Source organism: Ovis aries, chromosome 19 (assembly GCF_016772045.2).
Source record: "Ovis aries strain OAR_USU_Benz2616 breed Rambouillet chromosome 19, ARS-UI_Ramb_v3.0, whole genome shotgun sequence".
Lineage (NCBI taxonomy): Eukaryota > Metazoa > Chordata > Mammalia > Artiodactyla > Bovidae > Ovis > Ovis aries.
In genome coordinates this window covers 48,333,770-48,347,676 of record NC_056072.1, presented here as the reverse complement: position 1 = coordinate 48,347,676, position 13,907 = coordinate 48,333,770, and the positions used below count along the sequence as shown (strand labels likewise).

Here is a 13,907-nt window from a genome sequence, read left to right as displayed (position 1 = left end):
TGAACTGAAAGTTGATCCAGAAATTCTACCTCTAGGTAAATACACAAAAGAACTGAAAGCAGGGACTCAGATACACATATACCAATGTTCACAATAGCATCACTGACAACTGGCCAAAATATAGAAATTACCCAAATGTCCATCAACAGATGAATGAATAAACAAAATGTTACATATACCTACAATAAAAAACTATTCAGCCTCAAAAAGGAATAAAATTTGGATACATGCTACACCATGGATGAATTTTGAGGATTTTTTATTTATGCGAAGTAAAATAAGTCTGACTCAGAAAGGAAAAATTTTGCATGATTCCACTTACATAAGGTACCCAGAATAGGCAAAATTCATAGAGACTGATAGTAAAATAGTGCTTATCAAGGGCTGGAAGAGATGGAAATGAATAGTTATTGCTTAATGGGTACAGAGTTTCTATTTGGGATGATGAAAAGTTCTAGAAATGGATAGTACTGATGGTTGTACAACACTGTCAATGGGTGTGCTGCAGCCCACGGGGTCACAAAGAGTTGGATACAAGGAGTTCAGTTAGCCAACACTGAACAACAACAATTTATTTGGCTGCATTGGGTCTTGGTGGGACTTACAATGGTTAGCATATCACTCATATTGTTTTACACCTAAATTTTGGTGCAAAATAAATATATTTTAAGGATCACTGCTGGTATTAATATATTTATTCAACTAGTTCCCTACTGGTGGATGTTTAGTTTCTTTTCCAAATTTTGCTCTCTCACTGAAGCAAGACCACGTTGACATACTTTAAGACATATATGAATTTGCACATGAATGAGTACACCTGAGGAATAAACATCTAGAAGTACAAAAGCTGGGTCAAAGGGTACATATACTTTAATTTTTATAGGTATTATCAAACTTACCTTTCACAGAGGTGATGGTAATTCATAAACCCACCACAAAATGGGCAAATGCCACTTCCCTATATTCTTGTCAACTAGTAAACATATGAATCTTTGACAATTTGATAATTTTTTTAAGAAAGTAGCATCTGGGTAATTTTAACTTAACATTTCTCTACTGGCTTAGGTTGTGCATATTTTAAGAACCACTTGTCTCTGCTCTCTATTAATTTTTGCCTGTTTTCCTATTGGATGATCTTTTTTTCTAATTATTTAATAGTTCTTCATATATGAATGAAATTTGAACTTTTTCTGATATACACTGCAAGTATTTTCCCAAAGCTGTCACCTGTCTTTGCTTCTGCCAAACATTTTAAACTTTTATATAGTTGACTTTATCAATCTTTTTTATATGGTTTCTGGGTTTTATGTTAAGGATTATAAAAATTTCTTCCCCATCACTTTCCTTTGGTATCTTTACTACTCCTATGTTCATTTAAGCCTATATTTAATCTGGGAATTTATTTTGAAGCTGATGTGAGAGATGGATACAATTTTACTTTTTCCAAACTGCTACCTAACATCCAAATAGCAGGGAAGTAGCTATGGTACTTTTGTTGAAAACATAGCTGCCACCAGCTGGGGCTGGCAAAGGATATCAGTTGGGGCAAACAGTAGACATGCTGAAAAGCTTGGGAGAAAAAACTGGGAAGTGAGATGTTTTGAGGAATAAGAGTTTTGAGAAGCTTCCACACATTCCTGGAAATCTAGAAAGCCATGCACACGCTACGGGAAGGTGCACGTCCAGCCAAGAGCTGAGAGGCCCCAGGCTCTCACCTTCGGCTGTCAAGGCCTGCGCAAGCAGGCAGCACACACAGGGGCCGAGGTGTGGACTTTTCGGGCTGAGTGCCAAATGTGTGCTTCAGCAAAGATGCACTATGCAGGTACAAAGGCTGGGAATCTGGGCTGGGTTTATTTTTTGGATCCAAGCACTTAAGAAATTCTCTGTTAAATCACTAGCTGACCACTAAGCGAGCAGAACAGAGACTTCAGTGACAACACACAACAAAGAATGCAGTCTTTAAAGCAGCTTAGAAAAGTCACTAAACAAGCAGTAACAACTCACAATAAGCAGTGACAACAAAACTTAAGGAGAGGGGTAGAATCTGATTTCCAGAGTTATATTATTTGGTACTATTCAAAATATCCAGTTTTCAATAAAAAACTATGAGGCATGCATGAGACAAGTAAGTAGGGCCCATTCACAGGATTAAAAAAATGAACAGAAACTGTCCCTGAGGAAGTTTAGACACTGAACTTACTACACAAAGAATTTAAATCAACTGTCCTAAATACACCAGAAGAGCTAAAGGAAATGATGGACAAGGAACTAAAAGAAACCAGAATGATGTCTCACCAAATAGAGAATCAATAGAGACAGAAGTTGTAACCATGAAATAGAAACTCTGAAGCTGAAAAGTACAATAACTAAAATGAAAAATTTATTAGAAGGGTTCAACAAACACACAGAACAATCAATGACCTTGAAGACAGGAAAATTAAAATGAAAAGTCTGAGAAAGAAAGAAAAAGAGAATACAGAAACATGAAGAGCATCTCAGAGATCCAAGGCACACTGTTAAGCATGACCCACACAGGCATAACAGGAGTCCTGGATGGCGAAGAAAAAGAAAAGCGCAAGAAGAAGTATCTGAAGATGCAGTGGCCCCAAATTCCCCAAATGTGATCAAAGACATGAAAGAAAAAACTGCCAATGGAGAGTTCTCTATACATCAAAAATATCCTTCAAAAATGGAAGACTTAAGACATTTCCAGATAAACAAAAGGTGAGAAGAGATTCTTGTGAGCAGACCTGTCCTACAAGAAATGCTAAAGGGAGTCCTGTAGGCCGAAGTGAAAAGGCATTAGATAATAACTTATAGCCACACAAAGAAATAAAAAACATTAGTAAAGGTAACTACATAGGTAAATATAAAAGGCAATATGTTTTTGGTTTGCAAATTCTGTTTTTCAACCTATATGATTTTAAAGACATAAAGCAATAATTATAAATCTATGATAACGGGGCTCATGCAGTATAAAGAGGTAATTTCTGACAATAACACAAAGGAGAGGGATGGAGCTATAGAGGAACAGAGTTTTTTGTATAGTGTATATGAAAATCAGATTTTCGTAAGTTTAAGATGTAATCCCCAGGGTCATCACTAGGAAAATAACCAAAAAACAATCAATGATATAGTTGGCCTAACCAAAGATGACCTCAGTCTCCCCTTTAGGCTCCCTCTGTCTCCTCACTGGAAGTAAAGCTCCAGAGCACAAGTTAAAAGGAAGACCTTCTCTGCTGCAGAAACTCAAGAAGGATTTAATAACTTCACTAGGCTTTGTTGTCTCTCCCTAGAGTGGAAGAGAAAATCATTCAGACATGATTACCATATTCAATTCTGAAAAAAATTCAAAGCACCAAAGAACAATATAGATAAACATTAAAGCAACCAGACAAAGTCTAAGTATAGAATACTTTTAGGGACTTCCCTCGTGGTCCAGTGGTTAGGACTCTGCGCTTCCACTGCAGGGGACCCAGATTCAATCCTTGGTCAGTGAACACACGCTGCAACTAAATGCCCTGTATGCCGCAACAAAGAGAGCAGATCCTGCACACCAAAACTAAGACCCAGGGCAGCCAAACATATAAATAAAATGTTTTTTAACTTGCAAATTTCCTTTTGATCATAAGCATGGTGGCTTCTTCAACTTTACAACCATAGGTAATCAATATAAAGTTGTAACTAGTAACCTTTTGGAAAACCATTCAAAAAGATGTAGGTAGCAGCTAGCGTAAGTTATCGAGTTAATTTGGGGCCAGAAGAAACCCAAGAGCTGAAAATGGTGACAGTATATGAATCATGTAACTATATCTCAGAAGCAGAATGGTACTTTGCACACTCAGGAGGATGACTCAACAGAAGCCAAAGCAAGAGACCTTGTTTCTGGAATTGGAACAGTAACATTACTAGGGTTAATCCAACAGAGACTTTTAATTGCTCTCCTTGCTTCCTACCTCATTCTTACAATTCCCCATACCGCAGTCACAGAGATTCCTCTAATACACATGTTGGCTCACATGCCTCTTTGTTCAGACTCCTCATAAGACCTCTTATCTGTTAAAGCTCAATCCCTGCACATGACCTACCATGACTGAGAGCCCAGTCACCTGAGAGGGCTCATTCCCTACTAGACCCCCTGCACAGCTGCAGTCACTCTAACCAAAGAAGACTTCAGTCTCCCCTTTAGGCTCCCTTTGTCTCCTTACTAGAAGTAAGGAGCTTTCTTACTGTGACTCAAACACACCCAGATACCCTGCCTCAAGGTCTTTGCAGCTGATGTCTGCAGTGCCTAAAAGGAATAAACTCTCAGCCGCTATTTGAATGGTTTTCTTCCTCACCTCCTTCAGGGCTCGGCTCTCCTGTCACCCACCAGAGAGGCTTTTGCTGACGATATGACCTAAACCAGAACCTCCCTGCAACATTACTCTCTATCCTCGTGCTCTGCTTTATTCTCATTCATTGCCCTAATTACTACCTGATGTTCTATATATTTAATTTTATTTTACTAACTGACTCCCCAGCCTCTGCTCCACACAGTTAGGTCTCTGAGAAGGCTGAGATTTTGATTTTTTTATTGCTATATACCTAGCACCTGGAACAGTGCCCAGGACAGAAAAAGTGTGGAATGACTCAACTATGGAATGAGCGTGATTAAATGAAAAGTATGAATACATACCTAGAATACATGTCATGGGGCAGGTTTCTTCCAGATTACTCAAAAACACTTCTTTCTTGTAGAACATTTTTGTTGGCTCATGTTCCGTCTCTTCTGGGTGAATGAAGATGGGGCCGTAAAAATATGCAGCTCCATCTCGGACCCATACCTTTTCAATTCTTGGGAGGAAAAAATGGAGAAATTCCATTAAATTAGAATTCTGATGGATTTCATTCCTGAAGGCTTAATCTAACAAACATTCTGCTAACCAAAAACTTAATGGTATGCTATATTTAGAGGAGTTTCACGGACTATTTTGATAGTAAGACAATTTTCTTGATTCTTTTTTTCCCCCTTTAAACATATGAAAAAATATTTGGGGAAAAAAAGAAGTGAACATTTTTTTAAACATAATACCAAGGAATACAACTTAATAGTTTAAGCTGACTCCCAAGTTTTCTTCCTGAGATACAAAGCATCTATCAGTTGGACTTATCAGCTGAACAAACACACAGCTCATCAATATTTGGGGTCAGATCACATCAGTGGCAGACATTCCTTTAAGGCCATGGTTCATGACCTTCTTGTAGGTCAAGATCTAATACCTCTTTATCTCATGAGAATCTAATGAAAGCCACTGACCATCTCCTTAGAAAAAAATAAAAACATCTGACTGCTCTATGCAGGATACTGTTCTATTTCTCCGAACCACACCATAAGGTTGATATTATTACTGTTCCCAAAGTCTCAAGGTTCCAGACATAAAGCAGCATCCTCATCTGTTAATACACACTTTCAGTTCTTCAGATCAAAATGCAGGAGTTACCTTGACTCCTCTCTCTCTCCTGGACACTTTGCTGCTATTGTTGCTGTTTAGGTGCTCAGTCGTGTCCAACTCTTTGCCACGTTATGGACTGTAGCCCACCAGGCTCCTCTGTCCATGGGATTTCCCAGGCAGGAATACTGGAGTGGGCTGCCATTTCCTTCTCCAGAGGATATCCCAACCCAGCAATCAAACCCACGTCTCCTGCACTGACATGCAGATTCTTTACCACTGAGCCACCAGGGACTACATTCTCTTAACTCAACCTTTCAAAACTGGATCTGATTTGTAGAACTGGATCTGACTACTGGCCTGAGACACCATCATTCTTCCCTGGATTATTGCAAGATTTTGCCTTTCTACCTTTGACTCTTTACTGTCTATTCTTAATAATCAGTAGACAGAGCCTTTCTGCTAAGACCTAAGTCAGATGTCACTTCTGGGGACTTCCCTCGTGGTTCAGTACTTAAAATGCTGCACTTCCACTGCAGGGGACACAGGTCTGACCTCGGCTCAGGGAACTAGTATCATACATGCCATGGAGTGCGGAGGGGAAAAAAATGCCATTTTTTGCACTTAAAATAATCCATGGTATTTCATTTAATTCAGTAAAGGTCCAAGTCCCTTCAGTAGTTTCTGAGCCTGACACAATTTGCACCATATCCCCTGGCTCATGCACTTCCTACCTACCTCAAGTATTACCCAATCCCTTTGTCACAAGCTCTAATCTGAACAGCCCAGGCATGCTTCTCTCTCCAGTCTTTGCTCTGGCTGTTCTCTGTCACTGGAAAGCTTTCTCCCTGGATATTCACATTACTCACTTCCTTGGTTCCTTCAAGTGTTGGCTCAACTGTGAACTCTTAGTGAGGCTTTACACATCAGCCTATGTAAAGTTTTGAACACCCTACTTTGACCATGGCACTCCTGATTTCCCATATCCAGCTCTGTTTCTTTCCATAGCATACATCATAATTTAACGTACCATATACTTTACTTACTCACGTTAATAGTTTGTCTTCCTACTAGAAAAAAGATCTAGGAGACTAAGGATAGTTGTCTCTTTTATTCACTAACGTATCTATAGAACCTAGCAAATAGTACATATATAGTAAACAATTACTAAATGATGAACAAATACAATGAGGAAACTGAAGCCCAGAGAGGTAAATAATTTGCCTAAGAACATTAAACCGACAGGGCTGGGACTTACATCAAGATCTCTTGGAATCAATTACTTTCCTTAATTACTATCCTCTACTGCCCAGCCCTGTTCCCTAAAATCCTTTACTGCTATTCTGTGCCATCCAACCATACTTTCACCCATTTACTTGTTTATCAAATATCTGAGCCTCATGCACTATGCTTGCAGCAGGGGATATAAAGGTGTATATCACTTTTTTGCTCAAAAAGAGAGGGCCTCTAACTCTCAGGCCATTTGTAGTCTCATATGGAAGCCTGATAATAAAACTGATATGTGTTCTGAGGAAGAGGAAATACACAGAGCTCTGAGAATGCGTAATAGGGGGACCTAATCCAGTCTAGAGGAGATAGGAAAGGCTTCCTTAAGGAAGCGCCATTTCAAATTTAAGCTAAAAAGAGTTCACCATATGAAGCTGGCAGGGAGATTTCTGGGTGGAAGAGTTCAGTAAATCACAGGAGGAGAAAAAGAAAAAGAAAGAAAGAAAAACACACACACAACAGGATTCAAGAGAGGAAGTGTGGCTAGAGGCATAAGATGGGAGAGCGTGGTGTGAAAGAAAGTAGGTAATGTTCCCACGGGAGGGACTTTGGTCTTCATCCTAAACAGTAATGAATTCCTACTGGCACCAAATCTCTCAAACCAAACCTTGTCCTCTCTGAACTCAAAATGCTCACCTGCCGACACGAGGACGCACTAGCCCATGGGACTTGATGAAGACACAGTCACCAACCTTCAGCCACATGTCATTATACCGGAGCTGCTCAAAGTAGTGGCAACCTGGTTCACCATTCGACATTTCCACAGGGACATCTTCTTTCTCCTGTGATAAAGGAAACTGGTTCAAGACAGGGAGCTGACAATCAAGGAGTTGGAAAAGAAAGTATGAAGGCAAAGCAGACTTTCCTTCATTTTAACTTAAAAAATAACCGTAAGCAGAAACTAATAAACAGGAAATCAAAAGTTTAGGTTACTGAAATTAAACTAAATCTTATCAAATACTGTATCTATTTTAAATTTCTAGTTAATTTTCATCAAATGTTACTCAAAGATCCTTTTACTACTCCCTCCTTCCTTTTCCCATTCTCGGAGACTTTAGCCAGAAAAAAAAAAGGAAAACAAAAACCAAAAAAAAACAAAAAACCAACCCACCAACAATGAAGACTTAATTTCAGAAACAGCCTCATTCAACTGTTATAAAGGAGCAAATACTATACAAACTTCCTCTTCACCATATTTACTAAGCTCTTAATTTCTGTATATTAACAACTGATTTAAAAATTTTACCATCTTGATTTATTCTAACATGGAAAGAACAGTATAGCCTCTGTGACAGAAACACACATACTCTGCTTTTTAATAATTTATAGGGTCTGTCACCTACTGACTGCTGTGACACTGGGTAAACTACTTGACCTCTTATGCCTTGGTTTCATCATCTGTAAAACGAAGACAGCATGCAAATCAGATGGGGTTGTTAGGAAGCTTATATGACACAATCTATGTTAAGTACACAGAATAACACCTGGCTCATAAAACCACTTAATGTTCACTATTGTTCTTACAGTCTTAACAAAAAAGAAAAGAAAAGAAAAAAACTGATTAATGAAACTAAGAAACATAATTTACTAAGAAACTAGCAGATAATGAGCATAGCACTAGGTGTTTTAAATACAAAAGCTCTAAAACATATAAAAACTGAGGAAACTGCAAAACCCACAAATTTTCTACTGCATTTTCCTGAGAATATCAAAAACTTAAAACTTAAGGAAAAAAAAACAAACTCTTCTGGAATGCCCAGATAATTTAATGCTTTGATCTTTATGATTTCAAATGTGATACTGAAGTGGACTTCTTGGAAAATTCTTAAGAATGAGAGAAGTTCCATACATATGCCAGATTGAGGGGTGCTAGAAGGAACGGAAGCTGTGAAAAAGCAAGCCCTGAGATTAAGAACACATATTTATTTTAGGAATGGGTTCTGTTCTAGTTATCCTTCTAAAAATTTCTTGGTATAATATATTTTAGCCATGCAATATTAAAATAAAGATATGAGACTAAAAAAAGTAATTCATACACAGGACATGGGGTACTAATGAACTCCAACAACAAAAACAAATTTAATTCCCACACTGATTGCCACTGGTATTTCCTCTTTTAAAATTAGTATCTCTATGATTCCCAGACATACTGATAAAATGTACAAAATATCATGTTCTTTCCCAAGCTCCTAACATTTTAATGACACTAAAATGGATATTTTTTCTAAGAAACTAAAAAATTTTTTTCTTGTTTTTTACACTAAGAATTTAAAAATGCTGCTTTCCCCCTATATAAAAAGTGCATCTGTTGGAAATAATTCAAACATTAGAGTATGAAAAATTTTAAAATCAAGTTTTCTGTGATCCAACCCCAGAGATAACCACCTAGTTTAGTTTAACCACTTTATAGGTTTTCATGTTGTTTACACAGACATAAAACATAAAGCACACATTTTTGGTTTTGCTGAGTAATGATGGAATCATATTCCATTCTACAATTTGTTAATTCCTTCTGCTGACTAAGCATTTGCATTATATGAATGGATGTGTGACATATTCCTATTCACGGGCATTTGGGTGTGGCCTAGGGTTGAGTACTGTGTTGGAACACATTCCCTGTTATCAAACAGCAGGGTCAGAGCCACTGATGGGATGTGTTGTCCCACACTCACACCAGGCTGTGTGTATTACTAGTCTTCAGAACTGTCAATTTGCTGGGCATTTTAAAAACTATTAGATTAAAACATTTATGTTTTTTTGATCTTCTATAAATGATCTATTTGATCCTTTGCCCATTTTTCTAGTATAATTTTTTTCCTAGACTTCAAAGAGTTCTTGTACTTTAGCAACAGCAGTCCTAAGACTGTTTCATTAAACTAACTGATACTGTCAGTTATAAATCTAGAAAATGATCTCTTTCTTCTCTTTTGTGGCCACTGGGTTTTACATAATATATATAAAGGATCCATTCCAAGCTTATAATTGAGTAAAAGATTATATGTAAATAACACAAATGTACTTAGGCTAGCAACTTATGTTTCTTTTTTAATGTTTATACCTTACTATTTTTGGAATATGAAATGAAAGGAGTTCAAGTAGTTGTTTTTTCTTCTTTTTTCAAATAGCTATCAGTTTTTCCAATACCATTTGGTTCCATCCTCTCTTGCTGAGTTAAAATACTGTGTTTATACAAACCTTCAGTTATAAAATACATGAGTCACAAGTATGAAATGTACAACACAGGGAATAATTATATAATATCTTTGATGTTTTGACTATGTTTAAATGTTTTATCTTTAATGTTTTGAATATGTTTAAATGATGACTAGATTTATCATGGTGATCATTTTGAAATATATATAGAAATACTGAATCATTATGCTGTATACCAGGAACTAACATAGTATTGTAGGTTAATTATATTTCAAATCCACAAACTCACAAAAAGAGATCAGATTTGTGGTTACGAGGCAGGATATGAGGGGGAAGGGGGACTGGATTATGGCGGTCAAAAAGTTCAAACTTCTAGTTATAAGTAAGTACCAGGGATGTAATGTACAACATGGTGACTATAATTAACACAGCTGTACATTATATGAAAGATGTTAAGAGAGTAAATCCTAACAGTTCTTATCACAAGGGGAAAAACACTTTTTTTCCTATTTCTTTAATGTTGTACCTATATGAGTTGATGGATGTTGATTACCACACTTACTGTGGTAATCATTATCATGATGTATTTAAGTCAAATCATTACGTGGTACAACTTAAAACTTATACAATGCTATATGTCAATTATATCTCAATAAAATTAGAAGAAAAGAAGGCGACTGTGGGACAAAAGGGGAAAAATGAGTAAGGTCTCTAGATCAGTAAATAGTATTAATGCTAACTTTCTGGTTTTGATCCTTGTACTATGCTTTACAAGGTGTTAACATTAGCAGAAGCTGAATGAAGAATATAAGGAATGTTTTTGTACTATCTTTGCTAAGCACTCTGCACATTTGTTAAGTCTAAAATAATTTCAAAATAAAAGTTAAAATATATAAACTAAAATGAATGATTGAGTATCTTTATAGTCTGGATTTAATTGTGAAAAGCCTATTCCCTTCATTAATCAATTCTGAACTAACTCAATATTTTTACAATGTATTTTTGTAAAATGCAATATTATTTGGCAGGGTAAAACACTCTTAACTGCTCTTTCAGTTTTTCTTCTTTTTTTCGTGACCGTCATGCATTTTTTCTTTCTTAAGAATGATAGTATTGTCAAGTTTCAAAACAACTTACTCAAGTAAATTTTCAATACCTTTCCGTAGACTGTTTCTCTTCCTCCTACAGGTTCCATAATACTCCTTTTCAGATAATTTCTTAGTGGGTTTTTTTTTTTGGTTCATGTGAATTGGATAGTTTCTTCCAAGATTTTTTAAAACATTTGTTAAAATCTATTCAACAGTTTCATTTTACTTTCAAAATCTTATGACATCACTGTTGTGCTTATACAAGAAAGCTATTAACTTACATGTGGATTTTGAAATTTCTTTTTTTTTTTTTTTGGATTCTGAAATTTCTACTTGTTGCACTCTTTGTATTCAAAAACTTTTCACAGCTAATTTCTCCCCCATTCTCGGCAAAAAAATAATTTTGCCTCTTCGTTGTCAATATTTCACTACTTTTGTTTGTCTAATTATATTGGTTCTTTTCAGAAAAATAATGATAAAGCAAGCACCTATGTAGTGTATACAGCTTTCAAAGGAATTTCTTTCACTTTAGGCTTGATATGCAATTTTTAAAAATCATTGTGAGGGACTATCTATTTATAGACATCAATCCAGATAATATTATACCTTATCAAATAATTTCTCTTTTGATCTACTAATATAAAGAAGTATATTACTAAATTTTCCTAATTTTGACTAATCCTTGCATTCTGAGAATGAACTTCCTTCTACTTGGTTATGCTGCTCTGAAAGAACTAATGTGATTTCATTTGTATTTGATTTCACTTTTTTCCCCAAGTATTTTTTGTGTCAATATTTATAAACTGATACTCAACTGCAGTTTTCTGTTTTTATTTGGTCAGACTTTGGAATCAAAGATTATTCTGTCCTGGTAAGACAAACTGGGAAGTTTTCTTTGATCTCCACACTCTGATAATTTTTTTTGGCTTTACTGCACAACATGTAGGATCTTAGTTCCCCGACCAGGGATCAAACTCATGCCACCCTGCAGTAGAAGCATGGAGTCTTAATCACCCTAGGACTGTATGGGAACTCCTGGAATAACTTAAAGGGTGAAAGAATTTACCTATGGAATTATCTGACCTAAGTACTTTTTGGAGTGAGCTCTCTAACATTAAAAAAAAAAATTCTTCATGTTGTTATCTACTTAAGCATGTTATCTCTTCTTGATTTCATTTAACTAACTGGTATTATCTTGGAAAATTATTCATTTCATTCAGGTTTTACTATTATTATTTGTTTTTGTTTTAGTTATTTTTTGATTGCACCAAGAGGCTTGTGAGATCTTAGTTCCCCAACCAGGGACTGAACCCAGGCTGTTGCCAATGAAAGTGCAAAGTCCTAACCTCTGAACTGCCAGGGAATGCCCTCATTCAGGTTTTCAAATTTATTAACAGAAATGCACAAGTCTTTAAATTTCCTCTGTATTTTGTATGTTGAGCTTAATGCCTTTCTTTTTCCTTTATTAGGACAGTTGATAGTTTATCTCATTGAACCCATCAAAGTCTCATTTTCAGTCCAGCTATATGTTTTTCAAGTATTAATTTCTCTTTCCTTTATAGTTCCCTTATTTTTGTTAGGCTAAAGTTTTATATGATTACTCTTTTTCTAATTATGAAGTTGAATACTTTATTCATTTTTGAGAAGAGGTGTTTTGAAATTAAAATTCTTTTCTGTGTGGCTATTATCTACATACCTTTTCCAAGTTACAACTGTCTTCAGTTCGACTGTCCTCTGAGTTGTCTGTATTCTTCTCATCATCCCCTTTATCTGCGTTTGCAAATACAGAGGCCACTCGGACCACAGGCAAGGGCACATCTCGAGGGACAAACCTAACCGAGCTGATGGGCATGGTCCACAGTTTAATTTTCTTAAAAGATTTGGTTTTGGCAGAATATCGTGATTCACAGACAAAAACATCCTCATCTCGAAAATTTTCTGGGCATAATTTAAAGTATTCCTGGTGGATATAAGAATAAAATCAAGTAGGTGAATTTTCTGAAAACCAATCAACCAAAAAACACAAAAACACCAACCAAGCAAAGAAATAAAAGCTAAAGTGTTAAGACTTTTTGACAACTAACAACAAATGGTAAATGGTTAGAGATTAGGAGTATTTCCTTGTATAGAATGGCATTGCTCAGTATATTCTATTTAGCTTATTTAGTTTACCTCCCTGATGAACAGGGAGGCCTGGCACGCTGCAGTCCACGGGGTTGCAAAGAGTCGGACATGACTGAGCGACTGAACTGACCTGAAGTTTTACCAACTGCCTCTATGACAGTACATTAGTATTTTAGACAGCCAGTTCTTTAAAGCTTTGAGCCTGTGCCTATAGTAGACAGACAAACAAAAAGTACACCATAGAACCACACTGAAGATTTAATGATTCTTCAGAAAATATCATCTTTAAAAATTTGTCTGGCGATATAAAAAAATTTAAGCTAACTGCATACAGCTATATAGCATAGGCAGCAAAAGGTCTTTCACTTTTATGCTCAGATTTATTTTTCCTCAAATCTTTACATAAAGCCAGAGACACAGCCTAAAAAAATTCAAACAGTTTTAAACAGAGCTATTCATTTTGTAAATATCAATTTTCTGTGGTTGTGAAACTCCATGTAAACTCCATGAAATAATTTACTGTTTGGGGATTAATAAATTTCTTACCTTGACAAACATGACCACACATTTTCCTAGAATTTTACTAACAGGAACTTTATTGTAATAGTCACTCTTAAAAACTTCTTTTTCTAGAAATTTCCGTGTAGCCAAATGGAATGTTTCATTTGGCCGATAAAACCAACAGCCATATAACCATTTTTCACCTCAAAAACAAACAGGGAAAAAGAGGGAGAATTACCATTAATGGAAATAACATATTCTTTGTAAAATGAGCAAAGACTCCATCCATTCTGCCATGGGCTGAACCGAGCAATGTGCTTTT

The 13,907-nt window shown here is 36.1% G+C and overlaps 1 protein-coding gene across 50 annotated transcripts in view; it reads right to left on the bottom strand.

The window, feature by feature from the left end:
* Nucleotides 1–13,907, bottom strand: part of PBRM1 (polybromo 1) — a 100,670-nt gene that overhangs the window by 18,423 nt on the left and 68,340 nt on the right. For all 50 annotated transcript variants that reach the window (XM_042236095.1, XM_042236104.1, XM_042236105.1 and 47 more), the window contains 4 exons: nt 13,631–13,788; nt 12,657–12,920; nt 7,356–7,501; nt 4,679–4,836 (listed from right to left, as the gene is read on the bottom strand). In XM_042236095.1, the coding sequence (XP_042092029.1) occupies nt 4,679–4,836; nt 7,356–7,501; nt 12,657–12,920; nt 13,631–13,788 (726 nt within the window). The remainder of the gene's footprint in view (nt 1–4,678; nt 4,837–7,355; nt 7,502–12,656; nt 12,921–13,630; nt 13,789–13,907) is intronic.